At 39.8% G+C, this 21,424-nt stretch overlaps 2 protein-coding genes and 1 long non-coding RNA gene across 5 annotated transcripts; 1 reads left to right on the top strand and 2 right to left on the bottom strand.

Moving 5' to 3' along the window:
• The first annotated feature begins 2,533 nt into the window (after positions 1-2,533).
• On the top strand, positions 2,534-11,746 carry fbxo11a (F-box protein 11a). 3 transcript variants are annotated; one of them, XR_522439.3, is made up of 22 exons: positions 2,534-3,011; positions 4,754-4,878; positions 4,976-5,057; positions 5,306-5,450; positions 5,715-5,844; positions 6,008-6,091; positions 6,183-6,315; positions 6,517-6,623; positions 6,701-6,812; positions 6,907-7,013; positions 7,110-7,247; positions 7,356-7,573; positions 7,665-7,845; positions 8,001-8,123; positions 8,283-8,368; positions 8,495-8,571; positions 8,690-8,833; positions 8,931-9,041; positions 9,195-9,302; positions 9,416-9,466; positions 9,622-9,720; positions 10,182-11,746. XR_522439.3 is itself a non-coding variant. In XM_008322260.3 (22 exons), exons 1-22 carry the CDS (start codon positions 2,918-2,920, stop codon positions 10,309-10,311), a joined length of 2,640 nt encoding a protein of 879 aa, XP_008320482.1. In that variant the 5' UTR covers positions 2,535-2,917; the 3' UTR covers positions 10,312-11,739. The 3 variants fall into 3 exon arrangements, 2 of the variants coding, with proteins under 2 accessions (XP_008320482.1, XP_008320481.1); XM_008322260.3 differs by having other exon boundaries at positions 2,535-3,011; positions 5,309-5,450; positions 9,416-9,524; positions 10,182-11,739; XM_008322259.3 differs by having other exon boundaries at positions 2,536-3,011; positions 9,416-9,524; positions 10,182-11,739.
• Positions 5,180-10,262, bottom strand: LOC112487820 (uncharacterized). Its single transcript, XR_003051279.1, has 2 exons — positions 10,131-10,262; positions 5,180-5,457 (listed from the first exon to the last, which is right to left on the bottom strand). It is a non-coding gene; the product is annotated as an uncharacterized LOC112487820 (long non-coding RNA).
• On the bottom strand, positions 11,710-19,353 carry msh6 (mutS homolog 6 (E. coli)). The gene is given in 11 exon segments (XM_008322261.3): positions 11,710-11,903; positions 11,992-12,191; positions 12,898-13,052; positions 13,165-13,254; positions 13,335-13,452; positions 13,808-14,103; positions 14,877-15,517; positions 15,519-17,407; positions 17,551-17,723; positions 17,823-18,025; positions 18,918-19,353. Coding segments are annotated over 11 exon segments (4,137 nt in total). The 5' UTR covers positions 19,208-19,353; the 3' UTR covers positions 11,710-11,821.
• Between the last annotated feature and the right edge of the window lie 2,071 nt (positions 19,354-21,424).

Raw genomic sequence — 21,424 nt, 5'->3', positions numbered from 1 at the left:
TGGCCTGGGCTTCTGCACTTTCTGTTCCTGCTTCTAAAGCACTGGACCGATTGAGGTGTGATTCACTTCTGCCAGGTCTGACTGTGTTGGTGTAGCCTGTGTCCAGCTGTATAGACGGTGGGGCCCATCAACCATCTGTCCCTGACCAGTAGATTCAAGGCTCTGTCCCCATAGCAGGGGACAAGGGGGCGGGAGTGATATGAGGTCTGATGGGGGAATCAGCTTTGTCTTGCCATAAAGCTGTCTTTCCTCTCTCCTAGCAACGGCCTTCCATTTCCTTAGTTTTAGGTGGCATGGTCCTGTTGGTCGGTGTGCAAGGCCCCCTCACTTACTCTCTCTGTCCTATTTATGGTAATGAGCCATCTGCCCTCTCTGTAACAGCCACCCTAATGGAGAAGACTGGTGGGGGGGGGGGGGGTGGGGTTCTGTCAGCCAGGAGTCTAAGACAAAGACGTTTATCCTGTTGTGTCTGCCTCCGCATCAGCGGATGCCTTCAGATATAGATAGGAGTCAGTGATAGCCAAGAATGAAGACAATCTTGTTACATGCTCAATCTTTACACCGCAGAATGCAAATTAAAAGAGCAAGATTCACTGTGAGTGTAAATGAAGAGAAAGAGAAAGTGACAGATACACACACAAAGTCTGCAGGTCAGTACTTAAGTTGTTAGACACACAGGTGTAAGTGCTGGGATGTTGACCCAATCATGCATATTATTGCCTTCAGAGCTGAATAATACACAATGCCATCATTATCCAGAGCTGTTGTATGGATGCACTTTTTTGACTTGGTGACACAGAAGAGTAGTGGGCTCGCCAGCCAATACAGAGCCACCCAACATTCAATAGACCTCTGTTGCCACTGGATACTGGATTGGTTACCAAGCCAACACATGTGCCTCACTGTCATATCTCCAACATATTAGGATCAATAACAACAGATCTTGACAGTTAAGCTCTTTGAGCATCAAAATTAAGTACATGTTATCACAATTGTCTAGGAAGGCTGGTAATTTGGTCTAAGACAATAAATAAATAATCGTTTTTAAATATGATATGTAAGACATGAAAAAAATACTTTAGCCACAAAAAATCTTACCATAACAAACCTACTGCTTGTAATTCAAAAATGATTTTCTTATTATAAGACATTTATTAAATTAAAAAGCAATTAACAATAATATTTTGACATCTTGTCAAATACAGTATCTATACATGTAAGAAAAGAAAACACAAAAAACAGAATAGTTGTTCTGTTGTGGCTACTTAAGCAGAGAAAAACAGTTCTAGTCAAAACATGGCTGACATTCACTCAGAGGTCACCCATCATTAACCTCATCAGACAGACAGACAAACAGACAGACAGAAGGGTCAATCCGCAGATGGTCCTTTCGATGGGTCTGCAGGTACAATAGGAAAGATAAACAAAGCAAACAAACAAGCACAGAAATAAATAATGAAAATGTATTAATACTGTAAACGCGTTGCAGATATAAAAAAGTGTATGGTTGGTATGGAAATGTGAGGATGCTGCCACCTTAAGGAAGTAAAAGTGGCAGCACCTTGTTGTCACTACTGTCATTGCAGTTGGTTATGAGGCAGGTACAGTAGTTTGAAACCATGCTGCTCTGAGACAATAACTGAGATAACCAAATAATATACACAAGAAACACAAAAACGACCTCAATATAAATATAAAGATAATGTATAAAACAAAGAAGACAAAAGAACATGCACAGAGCTTCATTCTCACGCGACTTCCTCATTGCGCGCATTAAGTACCCAGAGGTAGTGCTAAGGAGACATCTAGTGGACAAACAGGATAGTGTATAAGAATAGGCTACTGTGTGTGAAAGTAAGTACAAAACCTTAAAAAAACGTTTTAAAGAATTAACCTTGGTGTATTCTTTATGTTTGTGTAACTTTTGACGTTTTACAAGTGTAAAAGAGCGAATTCATATCTTGTGTCTCGACTGGATAGAATCTATAGGAAGCTAAAGTAAATATCAACCGAAACTGGGTGTATGGCAGGAATCGTCCTTGTCTTTGGTCGTAAATTAGAGAAAATACATATAATGTAACAAACATAGCACTTTCCGTTGATCATTTAAATAAAGAGGAACATCCGTATGATTACATATTTTTTAAGAATCACAAACACCTAATTTCAATAATAGTCGGTGGCTTTCATTTGTTGTACTGCGTTTATGAAAGGAACTCGAGAGATGGGTAATACTTAATTATCATCTCACGAAACATCACCACAAGATGCTGCTAGTTTCCATATCATGTTCCTTAAACTTTACTATACTATAACTTATACTATTTAATAGTAAAAACTTTAGGGGGTCATAAAACAAATGCGAATGCAGTTGCAATTGCAACAGGCTGTCCTACGGTCTGATAAGTTTAAATATCCTCAAAACCTACCCTTAATCAACAAATATCTCCTGATGCTAAATATCTTTCAGCCTCAACAGCATGGTTAACTATCGCCAAATCTGATTGGTTAATGCCTCCAGGATCTCTGCTTGTAATTGGTGAGAATGTAATAGTGGGCTGTAGCGTTTGCCTGCAAATTTGACGAACTTTTCACCATGATTTTGGAGAAGTGGTGCAGAAAAGACTGGCAACAAATAACATTTGCTTAAGATTTAAAATAACCTGTACAAATTCTGAAATGCAGATTTAACATAGTCAGGATTCGTTGTTTTCTTGAACGAAAGCAGATACACGGCCTGAGCCCACCGCCTACAGTGCAGGGGAACGGGAACAACACCGTGTACGTTTTCCTGTAGCAGCGGTACATCATGGATGATCGTACGATGTCGGCCAAAAATACATAGATGGTGTGCCTGGGGTCACCTGTTCTGCCGTGAACGCTTCGACATTTCTTCCAGGATTACCAACACCACCAAATGAACTCCGTCAGAGCAAGTAACGTTAGCAGAAGACCCAGGCGAGTGTCGAGGCCGCGCCCGGTGCAGCCGGAGGGGAACCACCAGGAAAGAGGTAATGTTATGAGGCTAAATATCGAGACTTGCATAGAAGCTAGATTGGTATTTTAAGTTCGTGTTTCACGGCAATGTGGATAATAGTGTTGTTAACCGTTATGTTTTAGTCTATACCCTGCTGTGAGCGTGGATACTTGATTGTAAACCCAAGTTACTCTGAGACGATCAGCTAGGAAACACCGAGGCTTACGTATACGAAGCTTACCGTCAGGCCGCGCTTTGTTTTGCTTCAATTTTGGAACATGGTCGCTCCTTCCTTCGCCAGGCTGACTAAGTAGCACTGCTCAAGATTGCTGTTTGCCAGCTTACGTGCCAACTGCAGCTTGTCTAAAAATGACTGCGAGAGACTTGATTCATGGGTGACAGACGCTGATGTGAGACACAGAAAGTGGCTCTGGATGTTGTGCTAAAGCGCTAACTGCACTGTTATTATTAGCATATGTGGCTAACTATATGCGAGCTGACATTTCTCATAAAATAGCCCCATTAACAACATTCCTAGATAAATATACATCTGTAACAGGTTGAATGTCAGTATTCGTCTTCATAAATGCTGTGGTCCGACAGACGGCGATATGTAAACGCTATCGACTATATTATTTTTTCCAAGGCCAAAATTATATTCAAATAAGTGGAGTTGGTCTGAGGCGGCTGACTAAAATAAAATCTATGTCCGTTGTCATGTGCTCTATAGCATGTTGTGATACTGTATCCTTCAGCAATAACTAAAAACCGCAGCAGCAGGTTACATTTGTTTTAACTCTATCGTACTTCACCTCATATCCATTTATAACAATTATTATTTTTCTCTTGTTCTCGCTTTGTTATTTTATGCTGTTATGACCTACAAAGGAATGTGCAGCATCGATCATTTGTCATTTAAATCATATTGCGGTTGGAGTCAAATACATCTCAATATTGCATATCTATATGTACTATGTAGGTACAGTGTAGTGATCTTTACATATACGGTTTGAAATCAGTTGTATTTGTGCAGAGTATTTGTGTACAGTGTTTGTAGTGGATACTGGGTTAGTAGCCGGGGAGAGTCACATTTGCAACCAGAGCAACAAGCAGACAAGAGTTTGCATCTCCCATCTGTGGTAGCTATCAACTCATCATGCAACACTGAATAGGCTGAATCTTTGCTTGTTTTGTTTTACGTGTTGATTGAATCCTCTTTGTAGTCAAATCTAGGCTTAGGCAGCAAAATTCTCCTGAGGTAATCAATGTTGAACAACATGTTAATGGCCCTTTTGATGAATTAGAAGCAGAAAGCCTGTGTTTAACGACTAGTACTGCAATGATCAATGGATTTATTGGTGCCCATTTGACTACCAATGGAGTCAACAACTATTTTTGAGTGTCTATGGGTAAGTTTTCACCATAAAAACATTCTGTGCTTTTAGTTTCTTACATATGAATGTGTTCGGGTATGGTTGCTTCTCTATGATGGTTAATTCATGAAAAAAATATTTGAGGATATTATAACTATTGTAAAAATCACCATTTATCTTTTTTGGCTTAAATTACTTTTACTAAAAAAAAGTAAAACGTCACACAAAATTAGTTTTAGCTGCATCGACTAATTACTAAATTAGTCATTTCCTTACAGGTAGTTAACAGTGAGACTATGGTCACATGGCATTTTTATTAGAGTAGTGACTGAAATTCTCCTTATGAAACAAATCAAAATAGAAATGTTGTGTATCAAGTTTTTGTCCTTTGCACCCTATGCAGATGAGGACGTTCCTGCAGATATGGTTGCAGAAGAATCTGGTCCAGGAGCTCAGAATAGTCCCTACCAACTTAGAAGAAAGTCTCTCCCCAAGAGAACAGTGTGTCCGACCAAGACAAATATGGAGGTAGGTCTAACAGTCCACAATGACATGGTTGTGGTGTTGTGCAAAAAAGCCACAATTAGTATAGAAATATTTCTAACGGCCTCTTCTAATTCCACAGGGTGCTTCCACTTCAACCACAGACAACTTTGGACACCGACCTAAGCGTCCCAGAGTTGCAGGAAAGTGCCAGGACTTGCCAGGTACGAAAAAAAACCCCCACAACTAATGATTCCTGCAAAGATGCATGTCATGCTTTTTTTTCAAATTATGATATGTAGAAATTAACAAAAAACAGGTTCAAACAAATCAACTGTTATTTTTAAAAATTCTTTATCACATGAATGTTAATGGATAATATCTTCATCTAGCATAGTTACTTCCATCTTACTCTACCTTCCACACCTAGTCCATTAAACATTTTCCTACTTTGTGGTCATCCGTCCTTTAGCAGCTCCAGCAGAACAGTATTTGCAGGAGAAGCTCCCAGATGAGGTGGTACTGAAGATCTTCTCGTACCTGTTGGAGCAGGACTTGTGCCGCTCTGCTTGCGTGTGCAAACGCTTCAGTGAATTGGCCAACGACCCCATTCTCTGGTGAGACCTGTTGAAATGTATCACGTGGTTAGACACTGTTTGGGTTAATCACTACTTTAAGCTATGTTTTTATTACTTTACAACACAACTTCACAATATTTTCCTACTCAGGTTCTTAAACTTGTTCATCTTATTTTGATTTGAAGGTGTTCACGAACACCAAAATGCTGTTAAAATAAGTTTTGTGTAACGTGAATAATGTAAGTGTGTGTACAAAAACAAACAGAGGATGTTGTTAAGGTTTGTTGTGACTTTATGTTTCAGGAAGAGGCTGTACATGGAAGTTTTTGAATACACAAGGCCTATGATGCACCCTGAGGCAGGGAAGTTCTTTCAGATAAACCCAGAAGAATATGAGCAGCCAAACCCTTGGAAAGAAAGTTTTCAGCAACTGGTACGAAGGTTTAAATCTTCTCTTATTCAGACAGCTGCTGTATTAGCATGTGATAGAGTGACAAAAAAAATCTGCTGTCAGCACAATCATTTTGAATTTTCTATATAATGAGCCATTTACTTGTCTTAATGTATGGTTATTTGTATTAATTTAATTGTCACAGTACAAGGGAGCACATGTCAAGCCAGGCTTCGCAGAACACTTCTACAGTAATCCTGCCAGATACAAAGGGAGAGATAACATGTTTGTAAGTACAATTAATATAAAACAGCTGTTAGTCTTCTATTTTATTTATTTATTGTTTCTAATTTTCTAATTGTGTGTTGGTTCTTTTTAAGTACTATGACACCATCGAGGATGCTCTTGGTGGAGGTCAGGAGCCTCACTTCGATGGCCTGATATTTGTCCATTCCGGCATTTACACAGATGAATGGATCTACATCGAGTCACCGATCACAATGATCGGAGCCGGTATGTGATGTCTTTTGTTAAAAAAGTATTTATTGATCAGATTATTAGCTGCTAGCCAGGTGTTTTTTTTTCTTTGGTTAATATTCAGATAAGGTGATTGAGGAGATGTGCTTTACCCACGAGTGGAATTTTTTAATTAATACTTTGAAACATTACACTTGTTAAGTTCTTTTTTGTTTATACTCTTTGCTCTTTGTGCAGCTCCAGGAAAAGTAGCAGAGAAAGTCATCATAGAGAACACCAGAGACTCTACATTTGTATTCATGGAAGGCTCAGAAGATGCCTATGTTGGTTACATGACCATCAGGGTGAGAGGACTGTTACCAATAATTCATATTTTCACTGTATGCCACAGTTGTCACTCACATTTTAACATCTTCTGCAGTTCAACCCTGATGACAAATCAGCCCAGCACCATAATGCACACCACTGCCTCGAGATAACAGTCAACTGCAGTCCCATCATTGACCACTGCATCATACGCAGCACATGCACAGGTGTGATCTTATATGCAGCCTAATTTTAACTCAATGTGGGGGTGTGTCCTGATTCATATTTGTGTATTGACTTATTGTATTCTGCTTGTTTCAGTGGGGTCAGCTGTCTGTGTAAGTGGCCAAGGTGCTTGTCCCACAATTAAGCACTGCAACATCAGTGACTGTGAAAATGTTGGTTTGTACATCACTGACCATGCACAGGTATGGCAATGCATCAACTCTAATCAATGTCATGCATTATAACAGCACCTTTGGAAATGCGAGAGTTCATGTATTGAATATGTGTTCTCCTTGTAGGGAATATATGAAGACAACGAGATCTCAAACAACGCCCTGGCTGGGATCTGGGTAAAAAACCACGGAAATCCCATCATCAGACGGAATCACATCCACCATGGCAGAGATGTGGGAGTTTTTACATTTGACCACGGCATGGTAAGATCAAATGTACTCGTGTAACACTGTAGTAATGATAGTCTAATTTTTTTTTTAATGCAAACTTGTACCCAAACATGCAGTTAAGTTTTCTTTGTCTAATTCTAGGGTTACTTTGAGAGCTGTAATATCCATAGGAACCGTATTGCCGGCTTTGAGGTGAAAGCATACGCCAATCCAACTGTGGTTCGTTGTGAGATCCACCACGGTCAGACCGGTGGCATCTACGTGCACGAAAAGGGCCGTGGGCAGTTCATCGAAAACAAAATCTATGCAAACAACTTTGCTGGGGTGTGGATAACATCAAACAGTGATCCCACAATAAGGTCAGTGTGCTGTGGCCTCACTGGTCACCTGTAAAATTGCATTCATTTTAAATGGATAAATTCAAACAATTTATTTGTTTGATCCATCCAGGGGAAATGCCATATTTAATGGTAACCAAGGAGGCGTTTACATTTTCGGCGACGGACGAGGCCTGATTGAGGGCAACGACATCTATGGTAACGCCCTTGCAGGGATCCAGATCAGAACCAACAGCTGCCCTATAGTCAGACACAACAAGATTCACGATGGCCAGCATGGCGGCATATATGTGGTAAATATTTTAAAAGCTTTTGCCTACTTAAAATCCACAATTTAACACTTAGGATCTTTTGAGTGGCCACTCTAAATGATTCCACCCAGTTTTTCGTTACATTTTTTTTCAACTTGAATTAGCAGTGACGTTTGGCTCATTTTTGTATCATGTAGCACGAAAAAGGACAAGGTGTCATCGAGGAGAACGAAGTGTACAGCAACACACTGGCAGGAGTGTGGGTGACAACAGGCAGCACGCCAGTATTGAGGAGGAACAGGATACACAGTGGGAAACAGGTAGGATGGCAGGATGGATGATAAATAATTGAACTAAAGTCACAAGTACATACACATTTCTATTGTTTAGTGTTATGGTGGGTTTTTTGTCAGTCTCATTCTGTACAGTTGTTGAGCTGTGTCATGTTAATGAGGTTTAATATTTTGTTATTTATACAGGTTGGAGTCTACTTTTATGACAATGGCCACGGTGTTCTGGAAGACAATGATATCTACAATCACATGTACTCTGGAGTTCAAATCAGGTTGGTTTACAACTATTTAGAGACACTTGTGAGTGAAGGTTTACATACGCTTACAAAAAGGATAAATAATTTCCTAATATGTGACCTGATGTAAACACAGTTACTAAAGAGTTGTGTTTTTGACAGGACTGGTAGCAATCCAAAAATAAGGAGGAACAAGATCTGGGGAGGCCAGAATGGAGGCATTCTGGTTTACAACTCGGGTAAGAGCCAACTGAACGCCACCTCAGGCTGTTTGCATGTACTTCGACTGTTTGACAAATGTGACAACTACACTCTTCCCTGTCGTTCTAATTATGGTACATCTGATACCTTTTCCAGGTTTGGGTTTTATTGAGGACAATGAGATCTTTGACAATGCTATGGCAGGAGTGTGGATCAAAACGGACAGCAACCCCACTCTGAGGAGAAACAAGATTCACGATGGAAGAGACGGTGGCATCTGTATATTTAATGGAGGAAGAGGTAACTAAAATTTGTATAACAGAAAGATGGACATCTTTAGTTTTATGTTTAATTGGTAGATTGTTTTATTTTTTGACGGACTCATGATTGTTTTTAGGGTTGTTGGAGGAAAACGACATCTTCAGAAATGCCCAAGCAGGAGTTCTCATCAGCACCAACAGTCACCCAGTACTGAGAAAAAACAGGATATTTGATGGCTTTGCTGCAGGTGAATAACAGTACAGTAATACCTGTGCATGTGCTGCTACCTGTGGTATAAATTGCAATGAGGAGTGTCTTATTTTAATGCATTTTTATATTATTCACACTTCCATAATAGGTGATTTATTTTTTTTAATATTAATGTTTATTAAATAATTAGGTATCGAGATCACCAACCACGCCACAGCTACTTTAGAGGGTAATCAGATCTTCAACAATCGTTTTGGTGGATTGTTTCTTGCATCTGGAGTCAATGTAACAATGAAAGGTAATTACAGATTGAGCAAAAGGTCAATAAAAAAAACCTCTTAGTTCAACTTAAATAAACTATGGACCATAGATCTATGTCTTACTGACTTCAATTTGCAATCTTTCCTATAGATAATAAGATACTGAACAATCAAGATGCCATTGAAAAGGCAGTGAGCAGAGGTCAGTGCCTGTACAAGATTTCAAGTTACACCAGCTACCCAATGCACGATTTTTACAGGTAATTTGGTGATGTTTACTGCCATGAAACGAGGGCACGATCTCGACAGTTCAGGTTTAGTCCCTGCTGACCAACTTTTCCTTTTGACTTCACACAGGTGTCACACCTGTAACACAACAGACCGAAATGCCATCTGTGTGAACTGCATCAAGAAGTGTCACCAAGGACATGACGTGGAGTTCATCAGACATGACAGGTCAGTCCTACAGTCTTGTCTCTGCAGTTCGTCAAAAAAGTAACTACATTTGACACGATGACTTGACATGATTTGACATTGATGAAATCAAGTTTTTACATTCACCTTTTTTGATAGACAGTAGAAAGGAAAGTGGTCATAATCAATAGATGTGGATTAATCTCATTTTTAATCACAATTGAGAAGTGTTTTGTTTTTTTGTTTTACAAAAATCCAGCTGTGAAGCCTTGAGATTTGCAAATTTAAAAGAAGGCCTTTAGTTCATATGTTGGAATGTCATATACCTGTATATTGGCAATGGACTGTTTTGGCTGCAGTACCACTGATGGTTAGGTCACTGATCATCAAAGGTCATACTAATCTAGTCACCTTAGGTCACCCCAAGTGTTCAATAGTGTTTACGGACTTACATGTTTTTTGCACTCTGCTGTACCGTCTAATTTCTTCTTCTCCACTGGCAGGTTCTTCTGTGACTGTGGTGCAGGGACGCTGTCTAATCCATGCACGTTAGCTGGAGAACCGACTCACGACACAGACACACTGTATGACTCAGCTCCTCCTATAGAGTCCAATACACTGCAGCACAACTGAGCAAGAGCTGAGGGTCATTTTGCACCTCAGCAGGACACTTTAGATCCTGTGCAGTGCAGGAGGAGAAAATTAAAACTATGGAGAGAAGAAAAAAAAAATCACTTTAGCAGAGAATATAAAGTGACTTAAAAAGACTTCAACTTTAAAATGATAGATGGAGTCATACAGAAAAAAAAGATAAAGCCTGGTTATGGTGGCCTCACATTTTTTTGTTTCCCTATATATCACAAGAAAACAGAGTGGGACGGAGCAAAAAGGCATCAGACTCAGGGCTTGCAGGGCGTTGGTTCGGATAAATCGATGAGACATGGCGGGAAAAAAAAGCTGATGGGTCATCAGTTATAAGAAACAAGAAGCTGCAGTAACGTACAGCCCTGTTCTGAACACATGCTCCTCCATCAAGAGGCAAACACCACAAATACAGCAAAGCTTCCATCACTAGGCAACTGGTGCTCGTACCACAGCATACGGGGACAAACGACCTAGCACTTCAGCTTTTTGGCCCTTCCCCCTTCAAGACAACTGTTGAGATTTGATTTTATTGCTTTTGTGTAGTTTTGTATTTTCATGCAAAGATCTTACTGTACTTGAATGTCTTTATTTTATTAAATGTGTTCATTTTTTGTTTATTATACCCTAGAAATGCTGTAATAACTCATGTCGCAGTATTTAACTTCTTTCTGTGAAAGAGACCAGAGAAAAGAAAAAGACAACACTAAACCTTCTCCAGCAACATTGTCTGTCACGTTTGCAAATCAGTAGGATGCTGAATGGTGCTTTCACAGGACTCAGAGGGAGCTGAGCTGGTAAAGGAGTCACCTTATGTTTTCACACGTAGTTTCTCAAAGTGGACAGCTTAAAAAGTCCAGAAGAAAAAACACAGCATTTGTGTCACTATTTACGGCTGTAGTTTGTACTTAAGTACAGCCTCTTCATCAGATTAATATGAAATTGCTGACTGTGGGGGGAACTTGTGCATGTTGAATGATTTCTGTTTGGGTTGTACCTTCTTTGGGAACAATAGTTTTCATCATTTCATGTAGATTTTTTTGTATCAATCCAACCTGGCCATTTTTTTATTTAGATTTATAATATTTTATAAATAACATCTCATTAAAAGTCTCAATGAAAGCACTTGTTTTTGTGTTTGCTCCCCGGTTTGCCAATGTTGCTGGAGAACACAAAGCTTTTACTCTTCTGAAGCTGAGACAAGTACCTATATACAGCTCTATATCCTTCACTCCCCTCCCCATTCATGTGTATTGGTGATTGGTGGTCCTCATACAGATTTAAAATGTATGCATGTATCATAACATCTAGACTTAATATATTGTGAAGTATTCAATAACCATTATGTAGGCTCTAGTGTGAATTAAAATGGATTTCCTAGATGCAACATTGTCATTTTTTAAAAAATAAACTTTATTAGATCATCGCAGTAGTGTTTTTTTTTTTGTTTTCCCAAAAATGGTGATCAACCTAATTGAACAAATTTTTTTTCTAGTACAAACTACAGATTGTTGAGCAACTGAAACAATGAAGTAAAGTGTGTGTTGCTCCGTGAAGCACCGTCAGCAAACTGGCAGAGCTTCCTGCAAGAGAAGATTGAGAAAATGTCAGAACAAACCTTTTGGTTTTTACCAACAGACGCCGTCGACAGAATTAACAGATGTGACGAACCTGAAGAGTCTGAGGCTGATGGTGCTCTTCTCGAAATCCCTGGCCTTCCTGTGTCCTGATTGGATGACCTCCTCTGGCAGGTTGGCAAGTCGAGCAGCGTTGAAACCATAGCTCTTTGGACAAGCACCAGTGATGAACTTGTAGAGGAATGTGATGGTTTCTTGACTTGGATCCTCACATTCATTCTCCACCATACAGGCCTTAAAAAGACAGTTTGATACAAGAGTCAGTGGCACAGCACCTGCTCCAACTGCATGCATTTGAATCCAGGAGGAGCTGACAACCTTATTACAGAGCTAAATGTGTTTTTCAGTAACAAAACAACTTTTAATATTTCAAAACAAGTCTAGTTTTAAAATATTTGTTGACTTGGTCTTTACTGTTCATATTGCAACATATTACACATTTTCTTTCAGTAATTAATTGGTTGTAACCAAAAACATTAAGCCCAATTAAAAGACAAAAACGGGTGATGATAAATTGTCTAAATGTTAAAGTGTTTAATACTTGATAAAGTGTTTAAAATGAAGAGAGAGAATGTCAGTTTGTCAGTGGGGAGACAAAAATATGGAATTTAGCAGCCTCTAAAGAGAGCTAGTTTAGAGCTGTATTTCAACATTATTGATCTTAATTGCCTGGTATACTATGCTGTCTAGGAAAAACCACCTATAATATTCACATCAGCTGAACGAGATCCCATCTCTTTATGGTGAAATTGTGTTTACATACAGTATGTACACTACTATAAAACTAAACAACAACATGTATTAATAGCAGTGTCTCCTGCATTCTATATAGATAATGTAAATAAAGGCAGAATTATTCAGTGAGATGAGGAGATATTCTGAATACTGTGCTGCAGACACAGCAAGTAGTTTTTACACAACACATAATTTATGAACTCACCATGTGACCCAACCGCACAGCAGGGCTGCTGGCATAGTCCTCCACCAGGGAGTGGTAGTGTGTTGAGAAGAGAGTACGGCAGCAGATCTTCTCAGCCAGCTCCTTCACAACAGCACTGGCGATAGCTGTGCCGTCATATGTGGCCGTTCCCCTTCCTGTTGGGAGTTTCACAGAGAAATGACTGCACTCTATAAACACAGCACACCAGGGACAAAACAGTCACGCTGGTCTTACAAGATAAGCCAGCGACGTGCAACATAAACAAACCTAATTCATCCAAGAGCACCAGTGAGTGGTTGGTAGCGTGATGCAGGATGCTGGCAGTTTCACTCAGCTCCACAAAGAAGGTACTCTCACCTACAGAATACAGTTGATAGTTGAAAAAGTCTCTGCCTATATCAAGTGCACGTATTCTGGACAAGCACCTAAAACATTACCAGCCATAATGTGATCTGAGGCTCCCAGTCGAGTGAAGACCCTGTCAACTGGAGTAAAGCGCAGACTCTCAGCAGGAGCATAGCAGCCCAGCTGGGCCAGGATGATCACCAGCCCACACTGTGCACAAAAGAACCCAGATGTATAAGGACATTTTTATCACAGGCATTTTTATCATGTAAAAATATCAGCACTGTAGTACACTTCCAGAATCTCTTGGAAACAAACTACTACATTAAAAATAAAATACAAAAAATTTAAAACATACAATACAACATAAAGGGAGTAAAATACAAATAGAATTGTACTACTAGTTATCGCGATAATTTTAATGTGTGTGCAAATGCTACAGGACAATATGATAGACAATAAGAAGGTATATTTGTAGAATTGTAATGAGTCAAATATAATTTCAAGAACCTTTTTCTTCTCAAATCACAGATTCTGTGATTATTTTATTGAATCACTGACTCACCTGTCTCATGAGGGTGGATTTGCCCCCCATGTTGGGTCCTGTGACAAGGACACACAAGGCTTGATCCCTCTTCACTTCCTCCTCCTCTTCAGTTCCACCACTGCCAGGGCAGCCGATGAAGATGTCATTAGGGATGAAGTCATCACCAAAGAAAGTCTTAGTGACACACGGGTGGCGTGATCCAACCAGATCAATGAAGGGCGTGATTTGGTTTTTACCACCAGGGAGCACCACTTGTGGTCTGACCATTTGTCCATCTCCACCCTGACTGTAACGGGTCAGGGCCAGTAGAAGATCTGCAGGAGGTGGTGATAACAATAAAACAGAATTTTACTAATGAAGACAACTTGTCATTTATCATGTGGTGTAAAAAAAAAATTTCCTATCAGATATAACACTGTAAAGGTTATCCATGCAGAACTAATTGCCGCACACACTTGACAAGCACTGAGACTCCTTCAACATCCATGTACAAACGTAATCAAGAGAGATTAGTGACATCTACAGGAAGTGTTTTCAGAACAGGCACCTGTGCTGCCAGCTGGTATCCACCAAACTGCAGGGGAAGTAAAGCTGCGAGAACAAACTGAGTGCTGCACTGCTGCAGTTTTGTATCACTCAAGATTTGTTCTCACAATATTAGCCGAGGGCAAGTTCTTTCTCAGTGGGTTTGTTAAAAAGGTAGAACTAACAAAGAATAATGTCACAAATATAGTTGTAGACGAAATGAATCAGAACACTCCTCACTTAAACTTTCTGTAAGAGGGGAGATTTTGTCTGCAAACTGATATAAGGACTTAATAACAAATTAAAAACAACATGATTCTCACAAATAATGAGGCCAACATATTAGACAGATCATAAGCTTATCACCCTGTTACCTGTCAGCTATAGCATTATTATTGAAGCCCAAACCAAACTCAGTATCAGTGAGTACACAGTTCCTGTACAGTTTTACATTTTCTCAGAACAATAACAAATTTGCACCTGCCAAAAAGAACCAAATCCAAAAGGAGAAAGATGTAGGTTAAAAAAAATGATAAATTTGATTTGAAAGTGATATATTTACCCAGCACTGCCATGCACTCCACACTAGCCTGCCACTGTTTGTAGTTCTTGTCAAAGTTGTAGAAAAGTCTTCTCATGCAGTCCTTCAGAGCACCATCTCTCTTCTCCTCATATCCCTGCAGCTCTGAGAACATTTTTTCCGTCTTCCGTGTGACATATCGTTTCCAGCCCTTCTTGGTAGATTTCACCTCGTACTCTTCAGGAATATTTCTCTCTGAGACACTGTCCGGCACTTCCATCTGGAAGCGGTTCTTGCCTGTGCCCCAGTAAGCCATGCTTTTACAGCCAAGCCTCTTCTTCTGTCGGTGGAGATATTCCTGCAGCTCCCGTTCACAGTTCTTTATCCCAGTCAGTGCCTGGTCGTACTCAGGGTCAAAGCCAGCTTTTGGGCTTATGACACCAGTACTGCGGGCTTTCTGGTGATCGAACGACGTGTCCCAGCGTTTCAGCTCAGCAGAGAGGTCAGGAAAGAGGCCGCTCTTCTTACTTTTTAGGCTGACCACTTGACGGAGCATTGCAGATTTGAATTCATCTGAAACTGAAGCAAAAATGGAAATAATTTCCTGCATTGTTTTGAAACCATCTAGCGTGGAGAGGAAATCGGCGATCTTGCGCTTGCTGTACGTGACCTCCTCATAGNNNNGGAGTGCCGATACTGTGGATTTTACTCAGGAGGCGTTCAAGATCTGGAAGCTTCTTCAGCAGGTCTGTAGCCTCTGAAGCCTGGGCCTGAGCTCCCATCAAGTCCTCGACTGCATCCAGTCTGTCTGTTATAGATGAAGGATTGCAGAGAGGAGCGCAGAGCCATTGCTTCAACAACCGCTTTCCAAATGGTGTGGAGCATGTGTCCAAGCGCTCCATGAGCGTCCCTTCAGTTCCTCCTGATGCGTTTTGAAAGATTTCCAAGTTTGCCAGTGTCACTCCATCAAGGACCATTCGCTGACGAGTCTGGGCAAAGAAACTGACATCTCCAGCAGCTTTTTCCATCTCAACATCAACTGGGACATATTCTTCAAAATTAGCCATAGAGAGCAGCTCAAGGTCCACCAGACATTTCTTAAGGTAATAGATGCAGCCACCAAGTGCAGAGAGGGCTAGCTCATATCCATCCTTTGGAGTGAGGCAGAGAGAATCACTCTCAGATGTCATCTGCTTCAGAACAGCAGGAAGAAAATTGTTTTTAGTCTTCATCTCTTCATTCTTACAAGCAGCATCTTTGAAGTATTCTTCTTCCGACAGGGTTTTCAGAGTTTTCTGTGCATCCCAGAACTGTGTTCCTGAATTAAGTCCTTCCTGCAGAGCAGAGGACAGAGATGCCTTCAAGATTTTGCGAGTTTCAGCAGATGGATTTCCCTTTTCAAACAGCACCTCAACGGGAGTAAAGTGTGCTATCAGAGTGCGCATGCGGGAGCAGTTACGATCATCTTGGAACTGTCCTATGTTGAAATGACCCACTGAGGTGTCCACAAAGCAGACTCCATAAGTGCGACAGCGCCCTGTGCTTTCATCTTCACTCTTCTCCTTAAAACTGAGGAGAAACTTGCTCTGACTCTCTGAAGATGCACCATCCAGCACACTGTAGGTTTGAGTGCCACGAGTGATGATCCGACACACTTCTCTTCTGACCACGCGGTCGAATTTTGTGGGTTTGGCCATGCTCTTACAACGAGCTTCCATCATTTCTGGTGTTTCTGTCTGCTCCACTCGAGCCACCTTGTAACCTTTTTGGACCAGTACATCTGAGAAACGTCCAAAACCAATCTCTGGGAATCCTGAATGTGCCCAATTCCCCTTCATGAAGGTCAGTCCAAGCTCATTGACTCCAATAACAGCATCCATGTGGTAGAGCTCATAGAACTTTCCCACCTTATAAAAGATCACAGTATCGAACATCTCTGATTTGAGCTGCCACCATCGCCGCATACCAGGGGTGTTTCTGTTAAGAAAGTCTTCAGGGACATACAGGGTTGTGGGGTCATAGTCCTCTTCTGTTTGACGCCGCCTTCGGCCATCTTTCCTCCGGCCATCTTGCAGCCATTCCAGTTTGTCATGATCCCAAACCGTGGTACCTCCATTGGAGCCTGAATCGTTTGTCTGGCTGTCAAAGTTGTCAGGGGCAGAGTAGGCTGAGAGACGTGACTTAGTGTCAGCTGCGACAGCCGCTGGAGCTCGTTTTGGTGCAGCAACTGGAGGAGGTGATACTTTTGGTTTTTCATTTGCAGGCTTTTCTGCAGGACGTTTGCGCTTCACAGGTTTAACAGGGCTTTCAGGTTCTGATTCGTGTGCACTCTTCTCCTCTTCACTACTCACTGTTTCCTCTTCCTCATCCTCCTCACTGCTGGAAGCAGCATGTTCTGGTTTAAACTCATCTCCAGAGTCATCACTGTCAGACACAACAATAATGCGACGCCGCTTGGCTTTGTTGCTCTTTTCTGTGACAGCACGGGATGAACGGCGACGGGCGGACCTTTCCTCAGTTTTGGGACTATCCTCTTCAGTAAACTTCTCATCAGTTAAAGTGGACTGCTCAAGCTGATAAGGTACACATAAGGATGTTTGTTTAAATTATTACTGTCAAAAAAAACATAAAATCATATCTTTGGTGATTAAAAAGTTTGGTTTAACAGTACACATTGTGACCATGCCAATTAAACAACAGAAAATAACAATGTAACCTCCATCTCTTCCTCCTCCTCTTCTTCATCTGATGGATCAGTGCACATGGGCATCTTTAATCTTTTTTCAGGAGTGTCAAACAAAACTTTATCAGCAAGCTCCACGGCATGTCGGATCACAGGCTTGCTACTGAAGAAGACCCCTCCGACTTTAGCATCACTGCTGTCAGAGCCTAAGACATAATTCGGCAGTGAGAAAACAGTAATGTTAATGGTTTGGAAAACACAGACAATGCTATTTAATTTATTGAATTATTATAATTTGCTCCAACCTTGGTATTCTCTGATATATTTGACATGGACCCAACCCCTTGTTGGAGGTTCATCAAAGAAATGAACATGGATGCGTTGGGCTTGGCCACGAGCCCTCATCTGCTGTCCAGTCAGAGGTTGCGGTACCACCATGCACGGCCACCAGGGGTGTCCCTCCATTTTTGCCCACACTAGTGCACCAGCACTGAATGGACATGTGGGGCTACAAAAATATATTAATGCAGTTTCAAAAAGTTGGTTTCAGGAGAAAACAAGACATTTTCAATTTAGTCAGTTGCCTGAAAAAAAAGAAGATTAGATGCAAATTAAAACTTGGTCACAATATTAGTTTGTTTGTGTTTTAACACTGATGTTAAATGGAACACTAACAAAGCACAGTTTAGACTATAATTTTATAAGATGAGTGATAAGTCACAAATAACTGATATTTTTGCCTTAAGGGTCATAGTTAGTGTTTTAGTTATACTATATTCCAATCTTCTTCAGTTAAGGGTCTTTATAATTTTTTTTTCTAATTAGGACAAAAGAAGGAAATTGACATTTTTGGCATTCACTCATTAGTACATGTGCTGTACAGACAATAGACACTGAAATCAACTTTAAAGAGTATAATGGGTCAAAGAACTAAGGAAATATAGTGTGAGATCAGACTATGCCTGTCGTTAAATTATTACATGACTAATGGTTTATTTTGTATTACTTATACTGATATGAGGCTTCTGAAACCACAATGAGCCTGAAAATGTGGCGATTTTTAAATTTTAACTTGTATTGCTCCCATGTTCATTGTCATAACCCTAGTGCAATATGACTTTACGATCTGGGTCCAACCACACTTCTTGCAAATAGGCCCTGAATCACAGTTTGGTTATGTCTTGGTAAACGACAACAATTTAATCAAGTTTATTTAAATCTTCCTTCGCACGGGTCACAAAAAGTGTTTATAAATTACGATGTTTAGACTACTACATCATAGGCTAACATAACATTATTTTTAGTTGGTGTGGTTTATTTACAGGAGGCTGATAGCCTGAAGCCAAACGTTGCTCTTATTAGTCACTACAACTCGTTACATTTTGCACACTGACACTCACCTTTTTGCGGGTGAAGCGGCCTTTTTGCTAAATAGTTTACTAAATCCTCCATTGGCAGACTTTTTAGAGTCACATTTCGGTTTGGCGTTGTCACATTTCGGTTTGGCGTTGTCACATTTTATTCTGGTCGGTTGTTGTTGCGTTTGCTTAGCCTGTTCCTTTGGAGAGGAGTTGGACTTTTCCACCGAGGAAGGCATGTCTGTCTCGGTCGGAGAAGGGCTAGTCTTCGGCTTGGAAACCGGTGGTGGAGACTTCGTGAAAAAACTGAAAAGTGATCTTTGTTTAGCCATTATTCTGCGTTCAAAATCGTTGAATTTGTGCAAAGGACACTATCAACAACCTCCCTACACCACCATGCACCCTTTTGTGCGGCGCGAGAGACGTTCACTCGCGGGAAAAACACACGCCAGTATCAACCAATACGATCTGTGGAAAGTTGTCACATGGTCTGAAAAGAACTTCCGCCAGGTGTTTCCTTGGCGGTCCGCACAGTGTACTGTGTCTTCTTAGCCTCACCACAAACGGCTATTAACAAAAATGAAACCATACAGAACAAGACACGCTGTACAAGTTTAAATAAATACGAATAAATTGTAAACAAAGAGTATATGGAGGTCCTAAATAGTTATATTTCTCATATCTGACATTATACCATGTATATTATCACAGTCAAATCATATACATTTCTAATGCGATAATGATAAAATGTTATATATTTAAAAAAAATGAAATAAAAAAACTTTGAAGCGTGAATTCGATATATTACGTCACGGATCCGGATGTCGACGCCATCTTGACAGGCTATCAAAGGGAGTTACAACAAATAATGTCTGCACTGTTTTACAATTATGGTTGTGTCTTTTGGGATACACTTCTTGTTATTCGTGCAGAAAAAAATGGAAAATGATCAGTATGGCTAAATAAGATTAGCAGCCCAGTTTGGAATCATCTTGGGCACCCGGACCTCAGCACAATACTATTTGATTCCAAAAGCTGCAGTATTGCTTTAAAGCCAGCAGAGTGCAGCATTATTCTTGAAGCGACCCTTGTCTTTTTTTGTTTTAAATGTGTACGTCTCTGACGGTTAATAATAATAATAATAATAATAATAATAAATGCTTCTGGTAGAAACACACGTACACTGAACCTCATACTGCCTCATCCTCATTCTTATTTCTGTTCATTCCATGGTCAATTTTAATAAAATCTCAACATCCTACACATTCCTATACTCTTGCCTGTCCCATGAACATTGTCTTTGTAATTGCATTCCATCCATCCATCCATTTTCATCCGCTTATCCGTTACCATCCATCATGCATCGCTGGAGAAAATTTAATACTAATCCTTACAAAGAACAAGAAACTTATTTAAAAAAATATTAAAAACATTTAAATATTCTTGGGCTGTGTGTGTGATAGATAGATCATATTCTGAAGAAAAGACAGGTCTGTTACTCTACATTAGACCTCAGTTATTGCCTTATTTTAATTTTGTGAGTATTAAAAAAATACTAATGAATAAAATGTACAAAATTGTACGTTTGTTTATGTAGCTGACACCAGGCATATTAAATTTAATATTACAATTAACTGAGAGACTTAACAAAATAAATAGAGTTGTTTATGTTTAAAGCATAAAAATTAATGTGGTTTACCATAGAGAAAACAAGAACATTTCCCCAGCAATGTTCAAATTGGTCTCCAGGAAACAATCTTTAGAAAAACAAACAGTTAATTAAAAAGGCAAATGTACCTGACAGAAAGAGTCTTTCTCTCCCCTGCAGACACTTCACTTAATATGAAGAATAGTCCCACTTCTGGTTTAGTAAACAGCAGAGCAATCGGAAAAAGATAGATAGATAGATATTAATTCCTTAGGAGTACCCTTTTGGAAATTAATTGTTAATGTTTTCTAAAACATTTCCCAATTTTGTTTTCAGAACATAGGCATGTTTTTGTTCATTATGACAGCCCCTGAATTAAAGATGGCACTGATGAATTATTGATCGTTCAGTGAAATGTGTCCTGATGGAATTATGATGAAGTGAATGATGAAGATAAAAAAATGATTTTCTACAGAACCTGAATTTTCATCAGTGTGCTTGAAATCTAAACTTGAAATCCAACATAAAATTTTAGAATATGACATTACATGGAAGTCTTGCCACCTCTCAAGTTGTATGCCCCAAAACAGTTTCCTAAGTTTATCTTGTAGCAATGTTATTTTTTGTAGAGCTGGATCTTTAAAGTTATGACAAGCTCAAGAACAGATCATGACTGTGACTCTCAGATTGTAAATTAAAGCATTTACAGCATTTCTATAAACTCAACCTCATCTTATCGTTATATTCAGTCTATATTTTTAATATATATATTTAATAGAAAGAATAGTCTTGCAATAGAAACAAATAATAAAAGTGATTGCAAGGGGCTATTTATTTCTGCTGACATCTAAAGCAGAAACGAAATGCTGTTAAATTGTGTAAAGTGCAGTGTCCACAGCGA

The sequence above is a fragment of the Cynoglossus semilaevis genome, chromosome 12, assembly GCF_000523025.1.
Source record: "Cynoglossus semilaevis isolate Cse_v1.0 chromosome 12, Cse_v1.0, whole genome shotgun sequence".
Lineage (NCBI taxonomy): Eukaryota > Metazoa > Chordata > Actinopteri > Pleuronectiformes > Cynoglossidae > Cynoglossus > Cynoglossus semilaevis.
This window is presented reverse-complemented; position numbering and strand designations above follow the sequence as displayed.

What these genes read in the sequence shown, in the direction of transcription:
- fbxo11a (XM_008322259.3), top strand. Translation starts at nt 2,918, where the DNA reads ATGAACTCCGTCAGAGCAAGTAACGTTAGCAGAAGACCCAGGCGAGTG. An exon ending in GATCACAATGATCGGAGCCG is followed by an intron (nt 6,316 to 6,516) that starts GTATGTGATGTC and finishes CTCTTTGTGCAG; the next exon opens with CTCCAGGAAAAGTAGCAGAG. An exon ending in AACAGTGATCCCACAATAAG is followed by an intron (nt 7,574 to 7,664) that starts GTCAGTGTGCTG and finishes TGATCCATCCAG; the next exon opens with GGGAAATGCCATATTTAATG.